Source organism: Triplophysa rosa, linkage group LG10 (assembly GCF_024868665.1).
Source record: "Triplophysa rosa linkage group LG10, Trosa_1v2, whole genome shotgun sequence".
In the NCBI taxonomy this organism is placed as follows: Eukaryota; Metazoa; Chordata; class Actinopteri; order Cypriniformes; family Nemacheilidae; genus Triplophysa; species Triplophysa rosa.
In genome coordinates, this window is record NC_079899.1 from 5,317,450 (window position 1) to 5,331,452 (window position 14,003).

The 14,003-nt window shown below is 43.7% G+C and overlaps 1 protein-coding gene across 1 annotated transcript in view; it reads left to right on the top strand.

The window, feature by feature from the left end:
- The window catches only part of kif6 (kinesin family member 6), a 171,107-nt gene that overhangs the window by 15,945 nt on the left and 141,159 nt on the right, over nucleotides 1-14,003 (top strand). The window contains exon 3 of the mRNA XM_057344758.1: nucleotides 1,622-1,751. Coding sequence (XP_057200741.1) covers nucleotides 1,622-1,751 — 130 coding nt within the window. The remainder of the gene's footprint in view (nucleotides 1-1,621; nucleotides 1,752-14,003) is intronic.

Sequence of the window (14,003 nt, forward strand, 5' to 3'; positions counted from 1 at the left end):
CGCTGGGTATTTTGAGCTAAAACTTGACATACACACTCTGGGGACACCAGAGACTTATTTCACATCTAGTAAAACCATTCGAACAACCTCTCCTTTAACAGAATTCGCTTTTCAAGGACTACAGAGAACGGCTGGAATCGGACTACAGCCCTTTACTTCCCGGGTAAACGATGTCACTATTCCGAGTTTTTGAAAAACCTCCACCCAAAAGAATACACCAAAAAAGGGGCGAGGCCTTCCTCAGAGAAGAGGAAGTAGTGTTTGGTTATCAGAGATTGTAAACATTTGACTGAGCTGCACAATTAATTACTTTCACTTTCATCACAGTCCTATAGCTGGTAATAAGAATTCCGCTACACATTTTCTAAAGATAACCAACGGTCAAATAAGAGCTTCCATGACTTTAACATCGGCTGTGAAAGCTGTTCTGTGTAATACACTGATATTGTGTGTGTGTGTGTGCGCATACCTCTAAAACACTTCTATGAAACGTCCTTTGAAGTCCTGCTTGCAAATGTCTCCTAGTCAATCTGCTTGTTTTCTTATCCAACTTAGGTCCAATATAAAAAGGCAAAACTAACGCTTCTGTTGTTAGTGTTAATTAATATAACCGGTCTGACCCAATTGGTCCAGTGTCATTTCCCTCGCCATAGTAGGAAAAAAATTGCGATCTCTAACTAAGATTGACGTTTGCACATGCACTAGCAGACCTCCGTTACACTTCGATTGATCCGCATGTGTTTAACTGATGAAGTGAAGTTGATGCCATTGTTACTGCCAAAGCTTATGAACACACGTGCACTGACAGGGGAACGACCAATCACAACAGCCTGAGAAGCATAAGCTCGCTTATATGGTATGGGTGGGACATCTTCAAACACATGCTCTAAGCGAGGAACCAATCACGACAGACCTGGTCAGCTTTACCAATCAGAGCATTTGGAAGGAAGGATTTTATACAGACCGTAAGAAATCCAGTCGTGTTGTTAGAAGAGGGACAGCTGTGAACGATAGACTTGAAATATGTGAAATATAAAGCGTTTTTTGAAACTAGAAACATGAACATCCATTGTTAAAAACCCCAAAAACATAATCAAACCTTCAAAAACAGCAAAAGAATATCTACTTTAATGCGTGTGATCTTCATCAATAGAGAATCACTGAAGCGTGTTGTGATTACATGCAGTGATCCCCCTTCATCTTTTTGCATTCTTCCCCTATGTTCATTCATAACTGAGTAACCGTTCTCTGAGATTTCTTTAGGCAGAGTGAAAGTGTGGGAGAGCCTTAAAGTGTGTGAGAGTTGGCAACCCCAAACTCTTGATTGAGGAGGCAAACAAATGATGCTAATGCTCTCTAGTGTTAGGAGAGGGGCCATACTCGATTGCAACACCGAGACATGATTTCAGGCCTGCCCAAAACAATGCTAAACGCAAAAATGTTGAAAAACTGTTTATTGGTCTAGCTCAGCAATTCAGTACTAAATAGTTCACAATCATTGTAAAGTCTTTCAGCAATACATTTATAACTGTTATAATGTGTTATACTGTGCAATACTTTAAGTTTGACACCTTATTTGTTTGTTCTGTGGGTAAGCTTATTATTGTTTGTCATTGACTAGGAGGGTAACCATCATGGAAGACTCAGACCAGAATATTCATATCAAGAACCTGTCATTGCAGCAATCAGCTAATGAAGAGGAGGCTTTGGATTTGCTTTTTTTAGGGGACACTAATCGTATGATTGCAGAGGTGAGGGCATCAGTTTGAATATAAAAACTTTTGTTAAGATCATTGAGTCATTGTTTGAGTTTTGAGTTTTTTAGCAGATTTCAAATGAGTTTTTATTTATTCAAACATACAATATAGTGCAAGATTCATATTATATCCATGCATGTGTTTCCTGAAAATCCATCTCTTGACCTTGCTGTTGCTTGGTTTATGCATTACCAGATAGGTAATTCCCTTCAGCAGTACTGTCTGTATAAATAAGTAGATCAGATTGAATTAAATCAGTAATCCCTGTATACATTGTCACGGGTAACAATATTACAGTATATTAACCTAATAAATAAAAAAATCCCCAAATTTGGATTTGAAAACAGAGTTTCTAAGTACATCTGACAATAAAAACTAAATTTAAAACATATTAATCTATTTATTCTTGTTCTGCTTATCTGAGACAGTGTTGAGGAGGCAACTGGCCGAGAAGGGCAGCCCAGACATCCTTTTCCCTGGCTACTTTTTCTAGCTCCTCCTGGGGGATCCCAAGGTGTTTCCAAGCCAGTCTGGAAAATTATATAAAATATATAATTAATCCAGCATGTGCTGGGTCTGCCCAGGGTCTCCTCCTAGTTGGACATGCCCAGAAAACCTTTTCAGGGAAGCATCTGGGAGGCATTCTGACCAAATGGCTGAACCACTTCAACTAGCTCTTTTCAATTCAGATGAGCAGTGGGTCTTTTCTGAATCTCTTCCAGATGTCTCTTACATGTAGCTTTGCACCCTCTCTCTCAGGTTCATCCCAGACACCCTATGAGGAAGACCACTGATTGTTTCCAAACAATCTTGTTATTTTGGTCGCTTCTCACACAGTAGCTCAGTAGCCCCAAGTAAGGGTCAGAACATAAACAGACTGGTAAATTGAGGGCATATGGTGCATTCGAATTAACGTGAGCCAAGGATTTAGAGGAAAATAGACACGGTTCTATGAGCTGCCATAGTCTTCTATGGCAAAAGAAGAAGAAGCAGAATAATAACACTAACGGATACAATACAGTGCCCTCCACTATTATTTGCTCCCTTGGTAAATATGAGCAAAGAAGTCTGTAAAAATAAATCTGCACTGTTTCTCATTTTGATCTTTTATTTAAAAAAATCTACAAATTCCAACATTTCATTGATGGAAAAAATTTAAAGTGGGTGGGGGGATATCTTTTTTTTCTCTAATACACACTGGGCACAATTATTGGCACCCTTAGAAAGTCTTATGAGTAAAATATCTCCCAAGTATATTCCCACACCAAGTGACTAGAAACATGATGTTGTCCAGTCATGACTTCTTATTTCACAGGAGAATAAATATTAAGTAACTCAAAGCCCAACCCCCCTTGATCATTCATCACAATGGATAAAACCTAACAATAGTTCTGATGTGAAGCAAAAGATTGTTGAGCTACACAAAATAGAAAGTGCATTTTAAAGGAAATGGTTGAAACAATAAAAATTCCCATTTCCAACATCGGGGCAATGATCAAGAAGTTTAAATGGACTGGAGATGTTGCGAATCTGCCTGAAAGAGAATGTGTGTCTATATTGTCTTAATGCACAGCAAAAATAATATTTTGAGTGGCCAAAGACTTTTCAAAGATCACAGATGGAGAATTGCAGAAATTAGTTGAATTTTAGTCTCGGAAAAAATCAAATAAAAATAAAGGAAAACTGCACCTCCATCACCACAAGTTGTTTGTGGTGTTCAAGAAACACTGTTCAAGAAACAAGAAACACTGTTCAAGAAGCAAATCTTCTGCTCTCATGCAAAAATGAACTCCACCATATTAATCTGCCATACTGGAACTTCAACCAGGACTAGGTTCTATGGCCATGTGAAATGAAAAAGAGATTTTTGGCAGCAATAACACAAGATATGGTGCACACAGGGATAAAAAAGTGCCCCATGTCCACAGTTAAATATGTTGCCAGATCTTTATTGTTGTGAACCTACTTTTATACCAGAGGTTCTGGACATCTTGATCAGATACATGGCCAGATATATGACTTCAGCTCTGCTAGAAATATTATAATGGCTCATGGTTAGATCTTCCATCAGCACACTGATTCAAAACAAACATCCAAATCAACAAAAAAATGTGTCACTGAACGCAAAATCAAGATCCTGCCATAGCCATCCCAGTTCCCTGACCTGAACACTATAGAAAATTAGTGGGATGAACTGAAGATAAGAGAGCACCAACATTTGAAGGATCTGGAGAAATTCTTTATGGAGGAATGGACTCGGATGACTCTCAATGTATTCTCAAACCTCATCACCAAACACGTTGTGTTGAGAGACAGACTGGGGTTTGATCTTGAGAACCTATCATCTCCGAGAGGAATTTAAAACGGCAATGGGCTTTGGGGAATGGCACACACACGCCAGTCCCCGCCCCGTGCATACGGGTATAAAAGGGAGGCGACGGCGGCCATACACTCACCCTTTGGGCTGAGGAACCTGAGGAACCTGAACCGGTCGCTGCAGCGGGTCAGCGAAGCGTTGTGGCATGAAGACACAACGTCTCGTTCCCTTCATCAGGGAACGGTGGTTACAGTCATAACCGAGACATTTACATTACATTTACATTTGGTCATTTCATTTAGCAGACGCTTTTATCCAAAGCGACTTACAGATGATGGAAACAATGGAAGCAATTGGAACAACATAAGGACAACAAAAAGCATAAATTCAACAAAAGAAAATTGGCCTCACATAGCCTATCATAGTGTACAGAGCTAAGTTTTATTTTATTTTATTTTTTTAGAAAGTATATAAGAGATAGAAGTCAGAGCTGATCAGTCAGGTGTTGACGGAAGAGATGTGTTTTCAGACGGTTCTTAAATATGGCTACAAAATCTGCTGATCTTGTTGCAGCAGGCAGATCATTCCATAAATGTGGATCCGATCCCGAGAAGGTACGTGAGAGAGTGTCACAGAATGGGACGAGACAGAACCCAAATGCAGGCATCTTAAGGGTTAACAAAAATACTTTTATTAATAAGACAAACAAAAAACCCACAATGGGGAAAACACGACTAATAAAACGAGAATAAAAAAAAAAAACAAGGTCCAAGGAGAATGTAAATAATAAATCCAACACGAAGGGAACACGATAATCCGACAGGTAATCCAAAATAATAAATCCACAGGAAAAGGGAAAATCCACAGGAAAACGTAATCCACAGCAATCAGACAGTAGGGCGAGTAAAACGCACTTACAAAGAACAATGCACTGAAAACGACTGTGAATAAACACAGGACTTATCAAGGGAACCACTGACGAGGGAAAATGATACAGGGACGGTGAAGGACAGGTGACAAGGCTCAACATTAATGGAGACTGGCAGGAAGGTTATGGGCAGGTGAGGGAGATGAAACACTAATGGGACACTAAACAGAGAAACAAGGGGGCGGAGCTAAACGAAAAACAGGACGACACGCGCCGAAATGTCAAAACATACCGACACGTGTCTCCACACAAGACATAACACACACAAGACATGGTACTGTCACGACCCTGTCCACAAGGCTCGAAAACTCAGGACAGGAAGGACAGGATCCTGGCAAGAGAGTATATTTACATATAAGAGTTTTTTACCTTTTTGGGGTGGCACCACAAGACATTGTTCGTTTGCGGACGTAGGGATCTGGCGGGTATATAAGTCTGCATTATCAAGTGAAGGTAAGGGGGTGCTAAATCAGTGGTGGTCTTGTAGGCCAGGAGCAGAGCCTTGAATTTGATTGGAGCGACTATAGGGAGCCAATGTAACTTAGTGAAGAGAGGAGTGACATGCGCTCTCTTCGGTTCATTGAAGACCACTCTTGCCGCCGCATTCTGGATCATCTGTAGAGGTTTGGTTGTGCTAGCTGGAAGTCCAGCCAGTAGCGCATTGCAGTAGTCCAGTCTGGACAGAACAAGAGCCTGGACTAGGATTTGCGTAGCATGCTGGGATAGGAAAGGTCTAATTTTCCTAATATTGTAGAGGATGAATCTGCAGGACCGGGTGGTGATGGCAACATGATCAGTGAAGTTAAGCCGATCGTTGATCACCACTCCCAGGTTTCTGGCCATTCTGGAAGAAGTGATGGTTGATGAGCCCAGTTGAATGGAGAAGTTGTGATTACTCTTTGTTTCGGCTGGGATTACAAGCAGTTCTGTTTTAGCGAGGTTCAGCTGCAGGTGATGGTCGTTCATCCAGAGCGAGATGTCGGCTAGGCATGCTGAAATGCATGCAGAAACAGTCGGATCGTCAGGCTGAAATGACAGGTGGAGTTGTGTATCATCTGCATAGCAGTGATAGGAAAAGCCATGTTTCTGAATGACAGAGCCTAAGGGATGTCGTGTATATAGAAAATAGCAACGGACCAAGCACGGAGCCCTGAGGGCACCCCTGTGTTGAGATGTTGGGACTCAGAGATCTCACCTCTCCAGGATACTCTAAATGACCTACCTGTGAGGTAAGTCCTGAACCATTGTAGCACCACTCCAGAGACACCCATAGCCTTGAGGGTCAACAGGAGTATGTGGTGGTTAACAGTGTCAAAGGCAGCAGACAGATCCAGTAGGATAAGTACAGATGAGTTAGAGGCAGTCTCAGGGCTTCAATGACTGAGAGCAGCGCAGTCTCAGTGGAATGACCACTCTTGAAACCAGACTGGTTGGTGTCCAGGAGGTTGTTCTGGGTGAGAAAGGATGAGAGCTGGTTACATACCACCCGTTCAAGAGTTTTAGCCATGGTGGGTAGGAGTGATACCGGTCTGTAGTTCTCTAACAGTGCAGGATTAAGAGTGGGTTTCTTCAGTAGCGGGGTAATACGGGCCTCTTTGAAGACTGTGGGAAATGTACCAGTGGTGAGAGATGAGTTGATAATGTGGGTCAGAGTGGGAGCAAGCGATGGAGAGATGGCCTGGATGAGATGAGTGGGGATGGGATCTAGCGGGCAGGTAGTTGGGTGGTTAGAAGACATGACCTTGGAGACATCATCTTGAGATAGGAGAGAGAAAGTGGGGAATGAGTATGTGTCGGGGTTTTGGGCGTGAACAAGAGGCGGCGGCACAGGAAACTGACTGCTGATGGTGGTTGTTTACTTTACGAAGAAAGATGCAAAATCATCAGATGTTAAGTCGGATGGAGGTGAGGGGGCAGGCGGGCAAAGAAGAGCAGAGAAGGTTTTAAAGAGAGTACGAGAGTCAGGCAAGTCTTTAATTTTAGCGTGGTAGTACTGGGTTTTTGCAGAGGAGACATCAGCAGAGAAAGAAGAGAGGAGAGACTGATAGAGTCCTAGGTCAGCGGGTTCTTTAGATTTGCGCCACTTTCTCTCAGCAGACCTGAGCGTAGCGCGATGTTCACAGAGAACATCAGATAACCAGGGGGCAGCTGGGGATGCACGAGATGGCCTGGATGTTAGAGGGCATAGGTTGTCTAAGCAGGAAGTTAGTGTGGAGCAAAGAGTGTCGGTGGCACTGTTAGTATCCGAGAGAGAGCTGTTCAGAGGAAGGGAGCGTGGCGGAGACCGCAGAGGATAAGCGGGAGGGAGAAAGTGATCGTAGGTTGCTCTGGAATGTGTCTGGAGAAGTTAGGTCGAGATCAAGAGTGATGAGGAAATGATCCGACGTGTGCAGCGGGGTTACCTGGGAGTGATGAGTGGAGCAGTGTCTTGTGTAGATAAGATCAAGTTGATTACCAGACTTATGGGTTGCTGAAGTGGGAACTCGCTTGAGGTCAAACGACGCAGTCAGGTTGTTGAAGTTGGCAGCCTGCGGTTTTTCAAGGTGGATGTTGAAGTCTCCAAGTACCACCAGAGGAGTACCATCCTCGGGGAAGGATGACAGAAGCGTATCCAACTCCTCCAAGAAATGTCCAAGCTGACCTGGGGGACGATAGATAACCACAACATGAGTTTTAACAGGCTGGATGATAGTAACAGCATGTGACTCAAAGGAGGTGTTGTCACACGAGGGTGCCAGCTGTTTGAACTTCCAGTCATTGGGGACATTCCCCTTCAGTCGGTCTCTCCACGTTGTGTTGAGAGACAGACTGGGGACCTATCTTTACATGCCACGGCGCTGAGCCGTATCACGACCTCAAGCGGAGCGACACTGACTAGACACAGCGAGCCACAAGTGAGCGCTACTGCGAGACGTAATCTTCCAGTGGAATCAGTACTTAGTAGCATACCCTGAGAGGCTCGTACCAACAGCCTTCACGGACTGTGGCGTTCGTCTCTATTAGCGAGACGCCGCCCGGCGCTGTAAGGAACACTGGGGAAACACTGCTCTCCTCGTTGAAGAGTGTGTCACGGAGGGCACATCCAATCCACAAAGGGGAGGTTACATGTGGAGACACATTCTCCACAGAGCGTCCCCTGACGAGAGCGCGCATCGGCTGTCTGATTCAGGTTGGCCGGGATGAAGGTGGCTCACAGGGATTTGATCACCTGCTGACTCCAGAAAACACAACGCCGAGAGACCGACTGAAGGGGAACACTCATTTTCTTATAAATTGAGGTTGCGGAGTGTATTTTAAAGGTGTGCTGAAATGGCCGTTTTATACTGTTGTCTGAGGTCTACTTATGAGGTTTGCGTGGTTTTTGCATTCGAAAACTTTAAAATCAATAAGTAATAGGCTATTTTCTACCCTGGTTTTGAGGCCGGCTGGAGAAACTAGGTGAGTTTACATGGACCAATGTAATCCGATTATAGCACGCTCCATATAAACGTCAATCAGATTAAAAATGCCCAAGCCGATTGAAATTTCAGTCGGATTGTAAGGGGTGGTTTATGCCGTTTGTAATCCACTTGATAGGACATGTCAACACTTGATCAGATTAAAACCCGAAGTAGGAAGTTGTGCGCATTCGTTGTCAACGAATTTCATTATCGATTAGTTGGTGTGTGATGTCACTTGCGAGCTGCACAGTTATACATCAAGCGCATCTTCTTCCCTTTTAAAATGACCGTTTTAGATGTGTCTCTCCGTGCAGCATGAGCTGGGCAGTTTTAAAGTCAGAAGTGTCTCTCCGTGGATGCGTCTCTTCGTGCAGCGCGAGGTGCGCAGTTTTAAAGTCAGATGTGGTTCTCCGTGGATGCGTCTCTTCGTGCAGCGCAAGTTGCGCAGTTTAAAAGTCACACGTGTCTCTCCGTGCTGCGCAGTTTTAAAGTCACACTTGTCTCTCCGTGCAGCGTGAGGTGCGCAGTTTTAAAGTCACACGTCTCTCCGTGGATGCGTCTCTCCGTGGATGCTTCTCTTCGTGCGTCACAAGTTGTGCTGTTTTAAGTCAGACGTGTCTCTCGGACAGTGTCTTCAAGCTGCGCAGTTTTAAAGTTTAAAGGGTAGAGGTGTTTTAAATGACAAAATTAAAGATTATATTAGTAAAACCCAATTTGTGACGTTTGCACTTTGCAAAGTACATAATAGGCTAAATACCCTGATTTGGTGGTTTATTTAGTTCAGAGGTGGGTAACGAAGTACATTTACTTGAGAACTGTACTTAAGTACACTTTTTGAGTATTTGTACTTAAGTATTACTTTTTCTGTTTACTTTTTACTGTACTTCACTACATTTGAATGACAAATATCTCACTTTTCATGGCACAAAAAAATGATTTCCTTGACCGACCGTCCCCTCGCTCCCACGTTTGGGTCAACTGTCGTCTGTTAGTCTCCTCACCAAATACCAGCATTTTTACAACATAATATGTTAAATGTCATTTTCCCCTCAAAATAAGATTATATAATATTAGTAATATATTATATATTAGATTAATCATAATTTCGTATAACAATATCGAGTTGTTTTGGCTCAACGAAGTTCTCAGCAATGCAAAGAGGATCTGTCATATTGCTTATATATTACATTTTAAATAAAAAAAAACCCATATTTGCCAGCCAAAAATCCTCTTTTTCCCACACAGTGTTATATGACTGGAAACGACTCTGCCGTCCCAAAAGCTCACCTGCGCCATCTTGTGCAACTAGCCACGCTGTCAAAACACAATAAATATGGAGAGTGACACCGAAGTTAGCAGTGTCAACAGTAGGCAGAGCTCTGATGAGGTGGAGGACTACTGGTCAGAAAATATTTGAAATGTGTTTTTTAAAGAAAATAAAGGTGTTATAGACTATATAGCAGGGGTCACCAACTAGCGGACTCCGGTCCGAATGCGGACCGCGAGATGCGTCCATCCGGACCTCAAAGCTTTTTGACATAATAAATAAATGAACGCCTAACATTATTTTCTAATGCAATCAAATTTATACCAGGCACATCAAGGTCCGCTCAGTAGCAGTTTGGGTCCTACAACGCGACGGACAGTTAACATATGCGCACTGTTGCTACGTACAGACGTCGACGAGTGAAGAGAGCCGCGACAGACTCGCTGCACAGCGCGCAGACAGATGTAACTGTCAGTGACTGAAAAACAATGTCATTTTCAAAAGTTAGAAAAGTTGACGCTGAACACTATGTTTTCCGAGATGAATTTATTCTTCCTGCATCGACATGCACGAGACCGGTTTGTCTCATTTGCTCGGAGTCTGTTGCGGTTATCAAAAGTGGAACCTTAAACGTGGAAACCTTAAACAGCATTATGAAACTAGACGGTAAGCACATAGAAAATATATTAGCTCAAAGCCCAGTAGGAGCGATCTACACGGGTCCTCCATCACTCACTTACCACCCAACAATGAGCATAATATATGAATGTTCACTAAGAATACAATGGATCTTAGGAAAACATAAAAAGCCCTTTACTGATGGGGAAATAGTAAAAAAGTGCATGGAGGCTGCGTGTGAAACACTTTTAGAAGGAAAATAAAGACATGAACTAGAAAATATTAAACAAACCCCCCTTTCAGCTGCAACAGCCACAAGAAGAGCTGAAATGTTATCAGAGGATGATCAGTCACAACTTGATGCTGCTATTTGTTAATCTCAGTTCAGCAGAAAACAACACTTTAGTTTTCTATTAAAGTTGTTAATGTTGAAATGAATGTATGTTCAGTGCAGGTTTAGAGATTATGGCATTTTGCACATTTTCCTTCATTATATTGTTGTCAGAAATTGTTATGCCGTCGTATAGATATGAAAAGACATGTTTATTTCTTTGGTCTGCCAAAAACCATCAATTCATGTTTTTAGGTATTTTATTTTCCGGACCTCGGCTGGTAATGAGGGTTTGTTTACTGGACCTCAAGCAATTTTAGTTGAAGACTCCTGCTATATAGGATTGTTAAATAAATGCATTACAGTGTTAAACACTAAAGAACAGCAAAGTCTGGAAAAGCATGAGCATCAGTTAGGTGAGGAAAAAGTAACGCAAAAGTACTTTCAGTTACTTTCCACAAAAAGTACCCAAGTACCATATTTAGTTACTTTTAACTCAATATTGTAACTAGTTGTGTCCAGGAGGTTGTTCTGGGTGAGAAAGGATGAGAGCTGGTTACATACCACCCGTTCAAGAGTTTTAGCCATGGTGGGTAGGAGTGATACCGGTCTGTAGTTCTCTAACAGTGCAGGATTAAGAGTGGGTTTCTTCAGTAGCGGGGTAATACGGGCCTCTTTGAAGACTGTGGGAAATGTACCAGTGGTGAGAGATGAGTTGATAATGTGGGTCAGAGTGGGAGCAAGCGATGGAGAGATGGCCTGGATGAGATGAGTGGGGATGGGATCTAGCGGGCAGGTAGTTGGGTGGTTAGAAGACATGACCTTGGAGACATCATCTTGAGATAGGAGAGAGAAAGTGGGGAATGAGTATGTGTCGGGGTTTTGGGCGTGAACAAGAGGCGGCGGCACAGGAAACTGACTGCTGATGGTGGTTGTTTACTTTACGAAGAAAGATGCAAAATCATCAGATGTTAAGTCGGATGGAGGTGAGGGGGCAGGCGGGCAAAGAAGAGCAGAGAAGGTTTTAAAGAGAGTACGAGAGTCAGGCAAGTCTTTAATTTTAGCGTGGTAGTACTGGGTTTTTGCAGAGGAGACATCAGCAGAGAAAGAAGAGAGGAGAGACTGATAGAGTCCTAGGTCAGCGGGTTCTTTAGATTTGCGCCACTTTCTCTCAGCAGACCTGAGCGTAGCGCGATGTTCACAGAGAACATCAGATAACCAGGGGGCAGCTGGGGATGCACGAGATGGCCTGGATGTTAGAGGGCATAGGTTGTCTAAGCAGGAAGTTAGTGTGGAGCAAAGAGTGTCGGTGGCACTGTTAGTATCCGAGAGAGAGCTGTTCAGAGGAAGGGAGCGTGGCGGAGACCGCAGAGGATAAGCGGGAGGGAGAAAGTGATCGTAGGTTGCTCTGGAATGTGTCTGGAGAAGTTAGGTCGAGATCAAGAGTGATGAGGAAATGATCCGACGTGTGCAGCGGGGTTACCTGGGAGTGATGAGTGGAGCAGTGTCTTGTGTAGATAAGATCAAGTTGATTACCAGACTTATGGGTTGCTGAAGTGGGAACTCGCTTGAGGTCAAACGACGCAGTCAGGTTGTTGAAGTTGGCAGCCTGCGGTTTTTCAAGGTGGATGTTGAAGTCTCCAAGTACCACCAGAGGAGTACCATCCTCGGGGAAGGATGACAGAAGCGTATCCAACTCCTCCAAGAAATGTCCAAGCTGACCTGGGGGACGATAGATAACCACAACATGAGTTTTAACAGGCTGGATGATAGTAACAGCATGTGACTCAAAGGAGGTGTTGTCACACGAGGGTGCCAGCTGTTTGAACTTCCAGTCATTGGGGACATTCCCCTTCAGTCGGTCTCTCCACGTTGTGTTGAGAGACAGACTGGGGACCTATCTTTACATGCCACGGCGCTGAGCCGTATCACGACCTCAAGCGGAGCGACACTGACTAGACACAGCGAGCCACAAGTGAGCGCTACTGCGAGACGTAATCTTCCAGTGGAATCAGTACTTAGTAGCATACCCTGAGAGGCTCGTACCAACAGCCTTCACGGACTGTGGCGTTCGTCTCTATTAGCGAGACGCCGCCCGGCGCTGTAAGGAACACTGGGGAAACACTGCTCTCCTCGTTGAAGAGTGTGTCACGGAGGGCACATCCAATCCACAAAGGGGAGGTTACATGTGGAGACACATTCTCCACAGAGCGTCCCCTGACGAGAGCGCGCATCGGCTGTCTGATTCAGGTTGGCCGGGATGAAGGTGGCTCACAGGGATTTGATCACCTGCTGACTCCAGAAAACACAACGCCGAGAGACCGACTGAAGGGGAACACTCATTTTCTTATAAATTGAGGTTGCGGAGTGTATTTTAAAGGTGTGCTGAAATGGCCGTTTTATACTGTTGTCTGAGGTCTACTTATGAGGTTTGCGTGGTTTTTGCATTCGAAAACTTTAAAATCAATAAGTAATAGGCTATTTTCTACCCTGGTTTTGAGGCCGGCTGGAGAAACTAGGTGAGTTTACATGGACCAATGTAATCCGATTATAGCACGCTCCATATAAACGTCAATCAGATTAAAAATGCCCAAGCCGATTGAAATTTCAGTCGGATTGTAAGGGGTGGTTTATGCCGTTTGTAATCCACTTGATAGGACATGTCAACACTTGATCAGATTAAAACCCGAAGTAGGAAGTTGTGCGCATTCGTTGTCAACGAATTTCATTATCGATTAGTTGGTGTGTGATGTCACTTGCGAGCTGCACAGTTATACATCAAGCGCATCTTCTTCCCTTTTAAAATGACCGTTTTAGATGTGTCTCTCCGTGCAGCATGAGCTGGGCAGTTTTAAAGTCAGAAGTGTCTCTCCGTGGATGCGTCTCTTCGTGCAGCGCGAGGTGCGCAGTTTTAAAGTCAGATGTGGTTCTCCGTGGATGCGTCTCTTCGTGCAGCGCAAGTTGCGCAGTTTAAAAGTCACACGTGTCTCTCCGTGCTGCGCAGTTTTAAAGTCACACTTGTCTCTCCGTGCAGCGACTAAATAAACCACCAAATCAGGGTATTTAGCCTATTATGTACTTTGCAAAGTGCAAACGTCACAAATTGGGTTTTACTAATATAATCTTTAATTTTGTCATTTAAAACACCTCTCCCCTTTAAACTTTAAAACTGCGCAGCTTGAAGACACTGTCCGAGAGACACGTCTGACTTAAAACAGCACAACTTGTGACGCACGAAGAGAAGCATCCACGGAGAGACGCATCCACGGAGAGACGTGTGACTTTAAAACTGCGTCACTCGTGCTGCACGGAGAGACACGTGTGACTTTAAAACTGCGCACCTCG